The 17,224-nt window shown below is 36.8% G+C and overlaps 1 protein-coding gene and 1 long non-coding RNA gene across 3 annotated transcripts; both read right to left on the bottom strand.

The window, feature by feature from the left end:
• Positions 1-413: 413 nt before the first annotated feature.
• On the bottom strand, positions 414-6,853 carry LOC128027322 (E3 ubiquitin-protein ligase synoviolin). Of its 2 annotated transcripts, none has more exons than XM_052614854.1 (16): positions 6,639-6,853; positions 6,052-6,189; positions 5,874-5,966; positions 5,634-5,786; positions 5,080-5,128; positions 4,746-4,849; positions 4,393-4,519; positions 4,208-4,307; positions 4,076-4,141; positions 3,317-3,433; positions 3,062-3,219; positions 2,828-2,980; positions 2,597-2,737; positions 2,337-2,520; positions 2,128-2,240; positions 414-1,129 (listed from the first exon to the last, which is right to left on the bottom strand). In XM_052614854.1, the coding sequence occupies exons 2-16, from the start codon at positions 6,181-6,183 to the stop codon at positions 960-962; spliced, it is 1,860 nt and encodes a 619-aa protein (XP_052470814.1). In that variant the 5' UTR covers positions 6,184-6,189; positions 6,639-6,853; the 3' UTR covers positions 414-959. The 2 variants fall into 2 exon arrangements, with proteins under 2 accessions (XP_052470814.1, XP_052470815.1); XM_052614855.1 differs by having other exon boundaries at positions 6,052-6,184; positions 6,639-6,848.
• Positions 6,854-12,597: 5,744 nt separating this feature from the next.
• On the bottom strand, positions 12,598-15,324 carry LOC128027332 (uncharacterized). Its single transcript, XR_008186670.1, has 4 exons — positions 15,029-15,324; positions 14,490-14,655; positions 13,909-13,988; positions 12,598-13,179 (listed from the first exon to the last, which is right to left on the bottom strand). It is a non-coding gene; the product is annotated as an uncharacterized LOC128027332 (long non-coding RNA).
• Positions 15,325-17,224: the final 1,900 nt, after the last annotated feature.

Raw genomic sequence — 17,224 nt, 5'->3', positions numbered from 1 at the left:
GATTTTGCTGTAAAAAAAGAAAAAAAGAAAAGTGATTTGGTCCTAAAAGTCTAAAAAAAATGATTAGTTAATTAATTTTTTTGTACTGTACAGTTTGACCAAAAAATTTTTTTTTTTTAAATAAGTCATGCTCACCAAGGCTGCATTTATTAAAATAATTTACTCCAGTCTTTAGTGTCACGTGATCCTTCAGAAATCATTCTAATATGCTGATTTGCTGCACAAGAGACATTACTAATTAGTAAAAAAAAAAAAAAAAAACATTGTGCCGTTTAATATTTTTGTGGACACTGATACATTTTTGTTCAATATTCAAAAGAACACCATTTATTTAAAATAGAATTCTTTTGTAATATTATTCATGTCTTTAAATGTCACTTTTAATTAACCAAGTAATAAACTCTAAACATGCGTCTGTTTCGAAAAATTTATTATGCAGTATGTACAGATCCTCCTATTAAAACATTTTATACATTATGTACAGCAAGTTAATTTAGATATTTGGTTAATCTAAGAAAAAATCTATTATGTAGCGCTTGAAATAATGAAAATACACAAGGAAGGGGGAAACATCAAGTTTTAAGGGCACACAAGAAATCAACAGACCTTGTTCCTCTAAGACAGAAATCACTTTCAGAGAGGAAAGTCTCAGCATTTCTCGAGTCAGACGTCACAGCGGACTTTAAAGGTGCAAGGCTTTTTTTTTTTTTTTTATCCTAAATATCTTTATGCGTGGTTACCCAGAAACCAGTTCTCTGCCTGAGTAGCTTCCGTACACGCTACAATGACAAATCCTCCACACAGCGGGAAGTGCTTGATGTGCCTCACTTAAATGAACAGATAAAGAACACATGAACTCTCCTCAGATTATCTGACATCTCAACATGCCAAGAGTCCGTAAGAAGCATTTCTACTGTCAGAAGTCAATTCACAATTGCACGTTTAAACGGATCCCGTCATCAGTGGTCAGGAGTATTAGTGGTCTCCAGTTTACGCAGACGACGTCGTCTCAACTCGGCGGCATTTGGCTCGCTGTCATCCTCGTCTTCATCTCCCTCCTTCCTGTCTTTGTCCACACCTGTGGTTGAGTCTGGTGGAGAAAAGCCTGTCGCTCCATTTACAGATCCATCTATGAACAAGAGAATACAACGAACCTGGAGTCAACATACAATTTTATGCTTTCAGATCGAATAGAAATCTTATACATTATTACTTGATCTAAATCGGTGATTGTGCATTAACAGCTGTTGGTATGCAAATGAGCTGTCTGAGCTTATTTACCCAATGCAATTTTTATGTTGATCATCCTTCAAAAGCATAAATCAATATGCTGATTTGGCACCTATTTTAATTATTAATAATAGTTTCTCGTTAATATATTTATGGAACCGGATCTTTTTTTTCCAGCATTCTTTGAAGAATAGAAAGTTCACGGAGCATCATTTATTTGAAATAGATTTTTAAATGTAATTTTATACATGTCTTTACTATCACTTTTGAGCGGTTTAATGCATCCTTGCTGAATAAATGAAATCATTTTTCAAATAGAAGTGTATTATGATTTCTACAAAAACAAGCAGCAGCACAACTATTTTAAACATTCAAAATAATTAAAAACATTTATCTTGAACATTAAATATGCATATTAGAATGATTTCTGAATGATCATGAGACACTAAAAACACATAATTCCTGTCAACACTCCCCTTTTCCCCAGGATTCTCCCATATTTTACTATTCGATCCTGCTATCATCCCATTAAAATATTTTCCCGTATTTTTATTATTTTTGTAGAAAGATTATGGGTGTATTTTGTGTTCCGGGAAAACTCTCATAATTTGTATGGCCCAAACCCCATTATATGAATAATAACATCAACAAATTCCAACATTGCCCTGTTGCCAGATCTTGTATGAAATGCATCCTTCTCGCACAATTGACACATACAAAATCCAACCCAATTGTCCCCTCAACCTGGCAACCAACAGCAGTGATAAGTACTGCAGGAAGAAACCGACCACTGGTAGAAATGGGACATATTTTGGGACCCAAATGTTGACGGGTATGCGCACACTCACACACAAATTAACTTAGACATTCAAGAAGTTGTGGCACCATTCCACTCACCGCTCTGAGCCTCGTTCTCCTGACTGGGAGTTTCGGTGTTGCCCGTGGAGGAAGAGGACTCCACATTCGCTGATGTACTCGTCTCACCAGCGTTGGTTTCTGATCTTGGAGGACTAAACGGAGTAAAAAAGAAAGAAAATACAGGGTTTTTAGAGGTAGGAACTGGTCGTGTCACTTTTTAAATCGAATCTCAAGCCATGTTTGCACACCTTAATGTGGCCACCGTGCTGAGGTAGTGATGAATGTTGAGCATGGCGGCATCCAGTAATGTGTGGATGTTGTGAAGGCACTGCAACCTGGCTTCCAAACCTCGCCTGCCCTCCTGCTCCAGCTCCCTGAGCTCGGCCTCGGACATGGTGGACAGAGTCGACGGAGGCGGTGGCATGGATGACACTAGTAAACACAGGGGTCACAGATTACTTAAAAATGCATGATATTATAAAGCTGCATTTGGAGCATTCGGACTTACTGAAGGGTGGAGGTGGAGGCATCGGGAGCCACGGAGCTGATGGGAAAGGTGGAGGCATGGAGAAGGGGAATCCAGGCATTGCTCCGGGGGCAGCAGAGGCGCTGTCTGCATTCGGCTGGGTCGAGCTGCTGGCTCCTGATTCTGTACAACACAACGTGAAAATTATTAAATGTGAGAATCTTGGGTATCCCAGCTTTACACAGTGAGATGAGATGAATAAGAGCTGCTGACCTGCTCCCTGTGCCGGTGTTGCAGCGGCGCTGGTCTGTGGTGCATCAGTAGCTGCCTGTGCTCCCGGAGCAGCAGGAGGAGGAGGCGCGCCTGGTAAGGGACCCCAAAATGGAAACAGACCCGGAGGAAACTGAGGCATCATTCCTGGAGCAACTGCACAGAAGAGTAACCATGCTTTACAGAGCACAAACAGCCACGTCAGCAGATTCATTGGCCGGGTTTTGATGTTTTTACCATTGACAGGTGGAGGCACGGGGGCATTAGCAGGAGCAGCAGGGACAGGTGCTTGTGCGGGAGCTGGGGCAGGAGTCTGGTTCGGCTGGGACGCTCGGAGGACATCCATACGACACGTCGGACACGTCTGCTGTCTCTGGAACCAGGAGCGAAGGCAACTACAATGAGAGGAACAAACCATTCAGAATGTGCCTGCGGAGGTCAACACCGAAGAAACGGGAGATTTGAGAAACCTGACAAGCAGAGGAACTGAACCTTGAGTGAAAGATGTGGTTGCACGGCAGTTTCTTGGCTCCGGTCACCATCTCTTCTCTGCAAATGATGCACACATTATCAGTGGCTTGCAAGTCTTCAGGGGTGGCATCTGGATAGCTGTGACAAAAATACTTAACATATTAAACATGGTCTGCACAACATAAAAACAACCCTAAATATACAATAAAAATAGATAAAAAAAAAAAAAAAAAAAAAGCTGAAACAAAAAAACAACAACTAAAAAGTCATTATGACATTAAATGATATTAAACAGCCCAATATTAAGGAAAACATAAAACATTTTTTTTCCTAAATAGAAAAATACAGATGAATGAATACTACAAATATTAAGCATGGCCCGATAACTAAAGAATACAAAATAAAAATAAAAGATTTGGAATAAATAAATCAATGAAGAAATTAATACTAAAAATGTTACTCTGCACTGTTAATACAAATGTAAAAGATTTAAAAGTAATTTAAGCACTAACACTTGCACATAAGACATTACAGGGATAATCAAAGTAAAAACAATTTTAATAATTAAACTAAAAACAAAATTAATACATTCCACAAATGTTAAACATGACAATACTAAGTACAGCATTAAATACACAACAAATAAATACTAATTGAAAAAATAAATAAATTACTAAAATTTTACACTGCATTATAATAATAAAAAACAACTCGAAAACTTGTACAGTAATACAAACTATAACTAAAAGATATGTGAAATCATTCCAGAGAGATACTCACAGAGTATTCATATTACGAATGGCTCGTCGAGACATGATGGCGTCTGTTACTGCCTTCTTGAATTGCCTGGAAAGACAAACGATTAAGAACTGTTCTAACGGTTGAGAAATCACCTGATGGTTTATCACTCACCTCATTGCCAGATACATGGGTCGGATGGCAAACAGAGGGAAGGTGTGCACCTTTATCATTATGGTCATGAACGCCATATACAAAATCACCTTGATGAAACCTGAAGAATGAATGCATCATCAGTCAATCTGTGAATGAACTATCTGGAAACATAAACATCCAAGCTCTGGCTCTCTGGGATGTACCTGTGAAGAGCTCGGTGTAGAGCATGTAGACGGCCTTGTTGTCCCACGGATTCTCACTCTGCAGATCAACTGTGTGCAAGGTGTACTTGATGAAGGTGGTGAGGACCATAGTCATCAGAATCGCATACTGAAAGACAAGCAGAAAGCATTTACTGTACATCCACAGCATTAAGCCGTTATTATTTTAAATCTCTAGTGGTATAAAATATGTTCAGCTGCTAAGATGACAAGCAACATAATTAATCGACACCATGTGAGAAGGTTTAGAGTCAGTGGGCTTTTCATTAGCACTCATGAAATTTAGTTCTGCAGGATCTCCTAAAAACTTAAACTAGAATTAAACTGACACTCACCTCAAATCCAAAAACCAGCTGCACTGACGCTCCTCTGGTTATGATGCTGTGACACGCATGATTGACAAACAGAAAGTCCAACACTCCCAGCAGCACCATCAGGGCTACAGCAGAGAGACCCCAACATTAGTGACACGCTCATGAAATTATGCAATACCTCAACAGAGAGTCCAAATAAGGCGGTCTAAAGTCAAATGCCTTCAAATTCAAGATACAGGTGCAGATCCATAATTTGCATGTCCGAAAAAATGAGTTAGCAAAGTAGTTTCATATATAAAAGGGAAGTAAGAGATATATTTGTTGCTACAGAAAAATCCAGTCATGAATTACTTACAGAGAACTCTGAAGTGGAAGACCCATGAGATATTGGGACTCCTTTCCATCTAAAAAAATGATAAACAATGAAAGGCTTTTGTTTAAAAGCAAAGAAAAAAATTAAATAAATAAATAAAAATTTTTCAAATGCAACCTCTTAATGCTCATATCTAAAAATAAAATATGAAAACATATTAATATGCATATTTTTAAATTAGACGTAACATCTTAAATGTTCAAATTTAACAGCAAAATATAATAACACTGTTCAAATGATAATTTTATTTAATAATAAAATTAAATATAAAATGTGATGAATAAATATTTTCATAATTAAGGTGGAACCTCCCAATGTTCATATATAACAATAAAATGACAATATATAAAATGTGTCAATAAAATACAAATATAAACTGTAATAAAAAAAAAATTATGATCACATTTTAAATTAAAATATGAAAACATTACATTTCAAAACAATAAATTAGATATTTATAATAAAATAAATATAAAAACAATACCGATTTTGTTTCGTTTTACAAACTGTTCAGAATCAGAGCTGTATTCACTCACAAAGTCCACCCTGTCTTCAGCCAGCCAGTGGAAACACTTGAGGAAAAGCAACAGAGTGAAGAGGGCCACAAAGCGAGGAGAGAAATCATCCCTGAAGACTGTAAAAGCCAAACAGGTCTCGGTCACGGCGTACCAGGAGCGTTCAATCAGGTGCTGAAAACACAAACAATGCACAAATAAAAATGACAAAAAGAATAGCTTTCTTTAGCCTTTGCACACTTTGCAAATTTAGACACGAACCTCCATCTCAGCAGCTCTCAGTTGCCCGAAAAACACCTTCCGCATTAATTTCCCCAAAAGGAAAACCAAAACGAAAGCCTGAATGTATATAACCTGCCGAAGAAATAACAGTCAAATCACAGAGTTTACATTCCCTTTCCATAATGATGAGACACTTAATAAACCGACAGCGACTTACTGCCATGCTAGGACTGCTCTTAGTGAGGTACACCACAGTGGGGTAGAACTGGACCTTGAGGAAGTACGCATGAGCCACCACTGCACCAGTCAGCACCAAACTGGTGGCTGTCACCAGAGCGGCTCGCACCATCCTGCACTACACAAGAGAGAGAACAAACACATCAGGTATAACACCACCATTCAGACGCTGAACACAATGAATGCTAGTATTAGCATGTCTCAGGAATAACTTTCCAGTAAACTGAAGTGAAAGTAATGGCTTGAATAACACTAGGTATATGGATTAAACACCAAGGACTATTATACATATTCCTAACAGCACAAATTAGTTAAACTAAGCCTTATTTATCAACTTGCATAGGATTCTGTTTGTATATTAAATGCTTGGCAACAGATTCTGTTTGGAAGCAGCACTAACTAGCTCAACATTATATGAAGGCTACCCTATGACAGTTATAATTAATCTACGATAACTTGAAAATAATACACACTAACTAAATCCGGAGGAGGGTGTTTAATTAAGCCGAACATATGTTGATATGCATTAAGTCTGGCCGATTCACATTAGCTAAACATTAGTCTCACCTTCAGTCGCAGGAACCCGCTATTTCTGCTTTGGAGGGATGGGTTACTGTTGAGTTCTGCTTATAATAACTGCGTCTTGTGTCTATCCGTCCATCTAAACCAATCGTGTCACTTCCAGTCTCTTGAAGTCGCGGCCGCCCGAGGGTTACGTGTTTATTTTTCGCTTGCTCCGAGAAAGGCCACCTCACTTCCGGCGAGCGTTCGATCCCGCCAGTGGAGTGAAGACAGCGCACCGATCACAGTTTCGGTTTCAAAATAAAAGCTTATGAAACTTTCAAAAATCCAGCGTGACAATTTTATTTGTTCCCACAAATAGGTTATTTCGTTACAGAGAAGCTTTTTTTAAAAATTGGATTTCAATACGCACAGCCAGGTAAAAAAAAATAACTGTGTAAAAAATAAAATGAAGTATTAACACAATTGACATATTTTAAAACTTTCTTATTTTTAAACATTTTTTATATAACTATATATAACTATATATATATATATAACTATATATATATATATATATATATATATATATATATATATAGTTATATATATATATATGAATAAGATATTGAATTTTCACCTTTAAAACAAGGCAAAAAAATAATAATACTTGAATGTATCTAGTGTTGTCAATATGCTGTGTGTGTATATATATATATATATATATATATATATATATATATATATATATATATATATATATATATATATATATCATAATCATTTTAACAAAATAAGACAGATCATAATAAATGCATGTTATTTTTTATTTAGTACTGTCCTGAGTAAGATATTTTACATACAAGATGTTTGCATAAAGTCCACAAGACGAAAAATTTTTTGAAATTATTAAAACCACCCCACTCAAAAGTTTGTGGACCCTTGGCTCTTAGTACTGTGTTCTGTTACCTGATGATCCTCAACTGTCTTTCTGTTTTGTGATGGTTGTGCATGAGTCCCTTGTTTGTTCTGAACAGTTTAACTGAGAACTGATCTTCAAAAACATCTTTAAGGTCCTGCAGATTCTTCAGTTTTCCAGCATCTTTGCATATTTGAACCCTTTCCAGCAGTGACTTTATGATTTTGAGATACATCTTTTCAGACTGAGGACAATTGAGGGACTCAAAACACATCTATTAAAAAAGGTTCAAACATTCACTGATGCTCCAGAAGGAAACAAGATGCATTAAGAGCTGGGGTGAAAACTTTAGGAATTTGAAGATCAAGGTAAAGTTTACTAAATTTTTGTTCAGGGAAACATACAAGTATCTTCTGCTGCTCCATAGCTCATGAAGGGCAGAACTAAATGGAAAAAAATATAAGTTTCACCAAAATAAGAAAAAATTGGACATCTTCATCAGGTTATTTTAATAATTTCAGCAAATGTTTGTATTGTGGACTAAATGTAAACTTTTATGTATTTTATGTACAATATCTTACACCGGACAGTACTAAATAAACAATTACATGCATTAAGTATGATCTCTCGTATTTTTGAAAATTATTCACATTTTCACAGATTCTGCAAGGGTTTCCCAAACTTTTGAATGCCATTGTATATACATATATATATACACACACACACACACACACATTATATACATATATATATATATATATATATATATATATATATATATATATATATATATATATATACACACACACACACACACACATATATATATATACACATATCAGGGTATATACAGCAATCCTTAAGTTAAATTTACTACTTTTTAATACCTTTTTTACTACCTTCAGAATATTTTTTAAAACCATCACGACACTGAATTGCAAGTGTTAATCAGCGACCATTCTATTATTTACACAGATTTTGACATATATAACATACAAAAAATAATAGATTTAGAGACTGATGTTGACAGCATATTGCACATTTATTTCACTTAGTAAATAAAAATAAAACAAATACCATAAAATGTGCAATGGAGAAAATGGATAGTTCCAGCACACTGGCTGGTATTCATTGCAAGTTGATGCATTACAAACAGGCATCTTCTATGAACTGTTGCGGATTCTAAGAACTGTTGCGGATTCACAAACTGCGCCACAAATTTGTGTCGGTGGTGGTGGAGGTGCAGCCGCGCAGACAGCTGAGATTGGTAGAATTAACTGCTCTCTCCGAGCATGCATTCCATTTTTATGTTTAGTGGATTGCATATGCGACCGAAGTGCGTTAGCTCCCATCCAGTTGACATTGATGTTTTTTTTACACACCGAACAATAAGCCTGCCTGTTAGTGTTGTCACGGTACCAAAATTTCAGTATTCGGTACCGATACCAGTGAAAATCCACGGTTCTCTGTACCAATTTCGGTACCAAAGCAAAACACAAAAATTTGCTAATAAAAAAAAAAAAAAAAAAACTTTTTAGCACTAAAAATAAAACCAATGCCATTCTATATACTTATTTAGAATTGTGTTTAAAGTTTTTCTACAAGTTATATAATTATGAAAAACAGTAAACAAGTTTCACCCAAATTTAATTTGTCTTTTAATTTATCAAATTTAAACACATTTTATGTTTGGTAAATAAAGGGGATTTGCTATTAAAATTAAAACATGGAAGAAATATTGAGATTTGTTTTTTTTTTTAATAAAGTTTTTTATTTTTTTCAACAGTGGTAGCAGTATCACATACGTTTTACTAAATAATAGTAATATTTCTAGCACAATGCCCTTACGTAAAAATGTTCTTTTAGGCCTAATGAATGCATATTTGTCATTTTGAAATTGCTATTTGCGCATTAGCTCCGCCCACTACCTGAGAAACCGGTATGTCTTCTGCTTTTTCGAAAATGAATATGAATAATTCTAAATGAACTCCATTATTTTGACAGGAGAAGACAACAGATGCTGAAATTAATGCAAGCGTCATGCGCTTCAGTCTATGTAGTAAACAAACCCGCAGGTCTCTGCCATTCATTAATTCACACAGAGACGCGCAGAACACGGATTCATATTTCAAACAACTTTTGCGGCTTAACATTTACAGATACTGGTCCATATGGAGATTTGATTTGATTAATTTATGCTTTCACAAATTCCATGACTGTCCATATTAAAATGTAAGTTTCATTTACATGACTGGATTTTGAGATTCTATGTGCAAACTGTAATGAAGCAGAGATCAGTTAGTTCCTCACTTTCCGCGCTGACGCCGAGATCGTTTGCTTGCTTCAGTTAAAGTATAACGTGCCTAATGTTTTCGACTCGTACATTACACGTCACGCGCTGATGTCACGTGTCATTACGGGATCTTCAAGCGTTGTGTGTGAAAGCACGCACATATACCGGGTCATCAATGGCAGTGTGAAAGTGCCAAATCTAGCGACCAGGGAACAATTGCAGGAACACTTTACCCCTGTATTTGCCGGAATGGGAGTGTGAAAGGGGCTTCAGTGGCATAGCCACGGGTGTGCCAGGGTGTGCTTGTGCCACCCACAGGAATATACTTAGAATACACACTTAGAATATATATATATATATATATATATATATATATACTTTTTTTATTTATTTTTGTTCGAGACTTGGTTGATTGAGATCGGCACTTCGGAGCCTGTTCGCGACTCGGTTGATTCAGATCGGCACTTCGGAGCCTGTTCGCGACTCGGTTGATTCAGATCGGCACTTCGGAGCCTGTTCGCGACTCGGTTGATTCAGATCGGCACTTCGGAGCCTGTTCGCGACTCGGTTGATTCAGATCGGCACTTCGGAGCCTGTTCGCGACTCGGTTGATTCAGATCGGCACTTCGGAGCCTGTTCGCGACTCGGTTGATTCAGATCGGCACTTCGGAGCCTGTTCGCGACTCGGTTGATTCAGATCGGCACTTCGGAGCCTGTTCGCGACTCGGTTGATTCAGATCGGTACTTCGGAGCCTGTTCGCGACTCGGTTGATTCAGACCGGGACTTCGGAGCATGTTCGCGACTCGGTTGATTCAGATCGGGACTCCGGAGCATGTTCGCGACTCGCTTGATTCAGATCGGCACTTCGATCGGAGCCTGTTCGCGACTCGGTTGATTCAGATCGGCACTTCGGAGCATGTTCGCGACTCGGTTGTAGTGATGGGAAGTTCGATTCTTTTCCGCGAACCGGTTCTTTCGGACGGTTCGATTCAATAAACCGGTTGAAAAAAACGGTTCATCGGTTCTTTCACGCTCGACGTAATGACGTCATTGACGATGACGTAATGGCGTCACATCTATCAAACATTCAAATATATAAAGTCAGTAATCATAACTTTAGTCAGTTAAAACCTCATAATCATGAAAAGTTTACATTTGAGTTTTGCAACAACACCTAAATACAGTAACAGCAATAATGTGCATATGAGGATTTAAGTCTTGAAGATATAAAGTAAATAAATTAGGTGTCATCAGCGCACAAACCACGATCCACTTAATAAACATAATCCATTGCGATGTATTTGTTATTAAATGAACTTACGTTTCGCCAGATTGCCCTTCATCCAAGCCCTCGAAATACCCGCGCTCATAACATTACTAGTACAGAATCAGAATCAATCACCAAAAGAATCCCTTCGGTTCAGACATGCTGTCAGTCAGTTGGCTTCACGCTGAATCGCGCATGCGCAGTATCATCAGTTCATCGGTTCTCAATTCGGACGCGTCCGACAGAAACGATTCTCGGTTGAGTGTACTGATGATCCGAAAACCGATGCAACCGGTTCTTGACTCGAGAACGAGAATCGCTCTAACCGGCACGTGCTGCAGTTCAGTGTCATCAGCTGCTCTACTCGTGTTCATGTTCTGTTTACTACAAACTCAATTTGTGAATGTCATCAACTATAAATACAGTACAGATATCTCATAAATCATCCCTTATTCCTATTAAACATAAGAGTCTTTAGAGTCTTAATTATTGTCCAACTTCCCTGAAAACCCATTTGGCCTATACATTATATACAATATACAGATTGGAAACATGAATCTAAAAAAAAATAATAAAAAAAAATCAAAATAAAATATAGTTATTTTATCACACTTTCCGATGTTTAACAAAATACTTACAAAATTACACGCATGCGCAATATCATCAGTTCATCGGTTCTCAATTCGGACGCGTCCGACAGAAACAATTCTCGGTTGAGTGTACTGGTGATCCGAAAACCGAAGCAACCGGTTCTTGACTCGAGAACGAGAATCAGCTCATCGGTTCTCAAATCGGACGCGTCCGACAGAAACGATTCTCGGTTGAGTGTACTGGTGATCCGAAAACCGAAGCAACCGGTTCTTGACTCGAGAACAAGAACTGCTCCAGCAGTGGGCGTGTTTGTTCATTATCTGGCTCGGCTCGGTGTTCATCTTCAGTTCGGTCTTCACAGCATTTCATTCAGTGTACTGTTTGAGTAAATGGATTACCCCGGGATATTGGTTTATTATGACTCAGAGGGAGTGTCAGTCACGTTAAAAAAGTTAACAGCAAGTAATTTGTGGATTTATGCTTATTGGAGACGTGAACCGTTTCAAACGATTCAGTTCGATTCGGTTCTCAATTCGGACGCGTCCGACAGAAACGATTCTCGGTTGAGTGTACTGATGATCCGAAAACCGATGCAACCGGTTCTTGACTCGAGAACGAGAATCGCTCTAACCGGCACGTGCTGCAGTTCAGTGTCATCAGCTGCTCTACTCGTGTTCATGTTCTGTTTACTACACTCTTAAAAGAAATGGTTCTATTTAGAACCAAAAATGGTTCCATCACCCGCTTCATATATGGAACTCCAAAATGGTTCTATATAGAACCACTTTAATGGGTTCCATAAAAAGAACCCCAAATGGTTCTTTGAATCCAAGTTAGATGGTTCTATATAGAACCATTTAAGGGTTCTTTATTATTAAACAAGTTAAAATTATTATTGAATAAGAAAATATAAACAATCCAGAAAATTTAAAATGTTTCAATTTATTCAACTGTTTATACAAAAAATGTAGTGTCATTTAAAATTACACCTCTGTATACTCTGTGTTAGACAGCAAATTTCACATTTAAGATGTTTAATTACATTTAACCATTTAGTTTGAATTATTTCATTTAAGCATTTTCACTTTGCAATAAACATACATAAGCTTGTTTACGTACATATACAGTACTTCACTTTTACATATATCTCTGAAATGAGGAAAAACAAATCATTTTTTATATTTAACAGTGCAGATAAAAATCAATACATGAACAGTTAAAACAACTATTAAATAGCTCTACAATTTACACAAGTTGACTATACATTTTCAGTACAGGTATTGGTGTTCTTTTGCCGTGCTGTTGTCTAAGGTTAAGCATATATTTTTAAATAAAAGTCATTGTGTGCTTAATGTCAACCGGGTACTGCACATTGAAGAGAAAATAGACTGCAAATAGGCATTCCACAGCCTGTGTCATGTCAATGTCTGCCTCTCTTATGATGTTCACATTGTCCATTATAATGCTGACACTTTCAGCCTTGAGGGGATCAGGAGAGCCGTTAAACACTATGGTTGGTGTAGCACCTTTGGGTTCCTGTAAAACAAACATTTCACCTTTTGAGTGCTTTTCACCAATTAACAGAAGTCATCAAATAGACTTAAAAATTACCCCATAATTTACTTACCAAAAAAACAACCAATGTATATGACTGTTTCTCCAGTTTAACACAATCTGAGATATATTTAATAATAAAAAGCTTTGTAATGTGTTTGAATGTCAACATTACCACGTCAGTTCCACTTTGATTACTTTGAATCTCATCGGTTCTTTCGTTCTTTTAAATGAATAGTTCATGACACAACACAGATATGACAGCTAAAAACGTGACACGCAAGAACCAACAAGACTCATAATTATCGATGTAAAGCTGATGTGCCACCCCATTGGATGTTATTCCCTTATCTATACATAGTCTAATTATAGCAACCTATCTTGGCAAATGTAATCTCACTAACGTACCATTTGTACATACCATTTTGCTTTAGAAGACAAGTATTAAACCCTGGAGTTGTACAGATTTCTTTTATGATTTAAATTGGGGTGCCATTCAATGACATTGCAAAGCAGTGCAAACAGTACAAAGTTTATGACTAAGGAAGAGAGTGAGTAAATTATAGGGTAAATGTAATTTTTTTTTTAATTGTTACAAATTTGGCATAAGGGTGAGTAAACTGACTAATATTTCTATATTTGCATGAACAGTTCCTTTAATTCAAGTCAAGTGCATCAAATATTAATGAAACTACAGAAGACTATACTTACACTATCTACACAGTAGAGGAAGCTGGCGTTTTCTTTAAATAGTGCTGGCAATAAAATGAGTGCAGCATTCCTAACGAGACCTACAAACAGATACAAATTATTGTATATTAGGTACAGAAATCAATTAAAGGGATAGTTTACCCAAAAATGAACATTCTGTCATCATTCACTCACTCTTGTCATTTTAAACCTATATAGCTTTCTTTCTTCAGCATGACACAAAACAATTATTTTGAAGAATGTTGGTGACCGAACAATGCTGGTACTCATTCACTTCTATTATATAGACACCAAACCAATGGGCACCGTCGTTGTTTGGTTACCATCCTTCTTCAAAATATCTTCTACTGTGTTCTGAAGAAGAAAGCCATAAAGATTTGAAATGACAAGAGGTGAGTAAAGGATGACGATTTTTATTTGGGGGTTAACTGTTCCTTTAATATTTGCATTATTTTAATACATGTTTTCACTTATACAATTTATAGGAGATACAACCTTTACATTGACAATGCAAACAATGCAACTTTACACTGGGCATGGAACAGATAGGTTAGATGGGGAAAGATATATGGTGTAGTTACCTTCTGTGGTTTCCTCTGCTAGTCCAATGAGATTGGCGTAATTTTTTTTTTTTTTTTTGACTTCCTTCTTTTACACTCCTGATGATGTTTGGGGCCATTTCATTCAGAGATGTTTCCATGTTCTTCGCCAAGTCGGTTCAAACCTCATTGTCATTTCATGCAGAATCTTAAATACAAAACAACAGTACATGCTGTCTCAGTCCCAATAACACAGTTTTTAAATCAATTCCAAGCAAAGAATTTTAGTTGTTCTCTAGCAGATCATCTTCAGGAACCTCCTCCTCACTTTCATTGTTCTCTTCAAATAAAGTAGCCTTTTCAAATAGGGGATGATGCAAAACTTGTCTGTGCTTTCGATAGATATGGTTTCTGTAACTTGCAACAGTTTTATATCTTCTAAAACATCCCTCAATGTCACAGGTAAATCTAAAATCTGCTTGGTGGTTATGTTGCACTTGCAGGTGAGTTAGAAACTTTGTGAGTTGAAACTTCACAACATCACAAAATGAACATTTATACATTTTCATCTGTAACGTTACCTCTGAAACTTTCTTTTGCATCAATGAGGTTTATAGTTTCAAGCCAGTGGCACGTGTCATCTACTGACCATTTATCAACCATGGTTATCTGGGGATTAAAAAAAAACAAAGCATAAATAACACTTCGTAAACCAACTATGCATTAAACACACCTAACGTTAAACACACACGTAACATTTTTGGCTTTAGAATATTTGATTACTAAAATGTAACCTTGTGCTATCATCACTTTAATCCAGCGCATGCGTCACAGTAAACATAAAAAAAAACGCTGCACTGCAACTGTGTCTTTAAACAGTTTTAATAGCGACAGACCGGCCGGAAGTTTTGAACTGTAGCAGTGTCCACTTTTCTGCTGAGTTTAGCTCCAACGCTGATAAAACACACCTGAACAAGCTAATCAAGATCCTCGTTTGGTCTGGGTTGGAGTTAAAAAACGGCACGAAAGTATCTTGCCGGTGTTCTGTCGATTTGTCCTACGCTGTCAGATTTTCCTACCTCCCACCAAAACCGTGGGTAGTACAATTCCACAACGAAAATTCTACTGTAAAGTTATGGTTTATTAACGTCTACACCTACCACAACCCTATCATACCCTTACAGTACTGCAAATACAGTAATTATGTGTTATATTCGCGGTTGTAGCTAAAAGGGATACAGTTACAGGAAACCAACAATAAATAATATTTTCTACCAATTAGATTGCGTTTTTGTTAAAGTCTACACCTACCCCAGCCCTAAACCTACCCTTACAGTAATGCAGATACATTAAATATCGTTGTTTAGCATGAGACAAAGGACGCGATATTGATGTGCGCGTGCGCAGTAAACCCGCGTAGGAAAATCTGACAGGGTAGGATAAAATGTCAGGACACCGGCCAAAGTTAAGAACTTCTAACGTTACACCTGTTAACATAGGCCTGGGGAAAATACTCACCGCAAAATGAGTAGGCCTATATGTGAAACTGCGACACACTTTCACATAATCATTCACCTCCGTCTTCCACCCGGCTGACTTTTATTTGAATCGGAGCCGTTTATTTGAACAACGAGCGCTCGCTTCATTGAAATGAACGTTAAAATTCACGCTTCTGACTCGAAGCTCGTCTCATTATAACACAGCTATCTTACTGTAGTTAACAATTCCATTAACATTAACAAGGAAATAAAGGAAGACTGTATCTTAATTAAATTAAAAACCGGAGCAAAATTAATTTAACAGGGCTAGAACCGATGGCTGACGAAGCCCTTCAGTGCTTCACGCCAGTGTTTTTGAGGTCAAATTTGCTTCTAGTATCAGTGTTTAACACAAGGGCTATTCTAACAAATATAAATATTAACTGTAATACAAAATATTTCGGTAAAATCATTTCAAAAATGTAAAAACTTAACTTACCTTAGGGTATGAACGAGCAGAAATGGCGGAGTCCTCAGTTTGAAAAATTAACTGTCACTTGCCTCGACTCCTCTCGCGATTCATCTTCGCCCATCCACCAATAGGAATTCAAGGATGACGCAACGCATATATGCCACCGGGGAGGGGGTCTTTTTATGATTATTTGTTTTTTAATGTTCCCTTAGGTAGATTAAAACAATCACAATATGGTAAACAAAATAAAGAAAACTCCTGGTTAGTTTCTTCACAAATTGATTCGTCAAAAAGGTAAACTATGATGTAAAGTAATATAATTTTCATGCTAATGTACAGCTCAAATCATACATTGAGTAGATATTAATCTTTTTGACTACAGCAGTCATTCTCATGGGTCTTGACTCAAAATGCTTTGTGAATGTGTTGAGTAAGGATAATTATAGTGTAATCTTTAGTTTACACTTCAGTCATAAAACATGAATAATAGAACCATTTTAATAAAAAAAAGGGTTCTTTGCATGCAAGGGTTCTAAATAGAACCATTTTTTTGGTAAAAGGTTCTATTGGCCAAGTACGGAACCCAAGGGTTCAATATAGAACCTTGAGGAACCCTTTTTTTTAAGAGTGTACAAACTCAATTTGTGAATGTCATCAACTATAAATACAGTACAGATATCTCATAAATCATCCCTTATTCCTATTAAACATAAGAGTCTTTAGAGTCTTAATTATTGTCCAACTTCCCTGAAAACCCATTTGGCCTATACATTATATACAATATACAGATTGGAAACATGAATCTAAAAAAAAATAATAAAAAAAAA

The sequence above is a fragment of the Carassius gibelio genome, chromosome A14, assembly GCF_023724105.1.
Source record: "Carassius gibelio isolate Cgi1373 ecotype wild population from Czech Republic chromosome A14, carGib1.2-hapl.c, whole genome shotgun sequence".
Classification (NCBI taxonomy): Eukaryota; Metazoa; Chordata; class Actinopteri; order Cypriniformes; family Cyprinidae; genus Carassius; species Carassius gibelio.
The sequence above is the reverse complement of the archived record's forward strand: the minus strand, read 5'-3'. Positions and strand labels throughout refer to the sequence as shown.

Bases quoted from the DNA above. Each gene is read 5' to 3' on its own strand.
- LOC128027322 (XM_052614854.1), bottom strand. From the start codon at position 6,183: ATGGTGCGAGCCGCTCTGGTGACAGCCACCAGTTTGGTGCTGACTGGT. The intron at 4,142-4,207 runs GTGAGTGATAAA...TTGTCTTTCCAG, and splicing joins CCCATGTATCTGGCAATGAG to GCAATTCAAGAAGGCAGTAA. The intron at 2,981-3,061 runs GTAAAAACATCA...TCTTCTGTGCAG, and splicing joins CGTGCCTCCACCTGTCAATG to TTGCTCCAGGAATGATGCCT.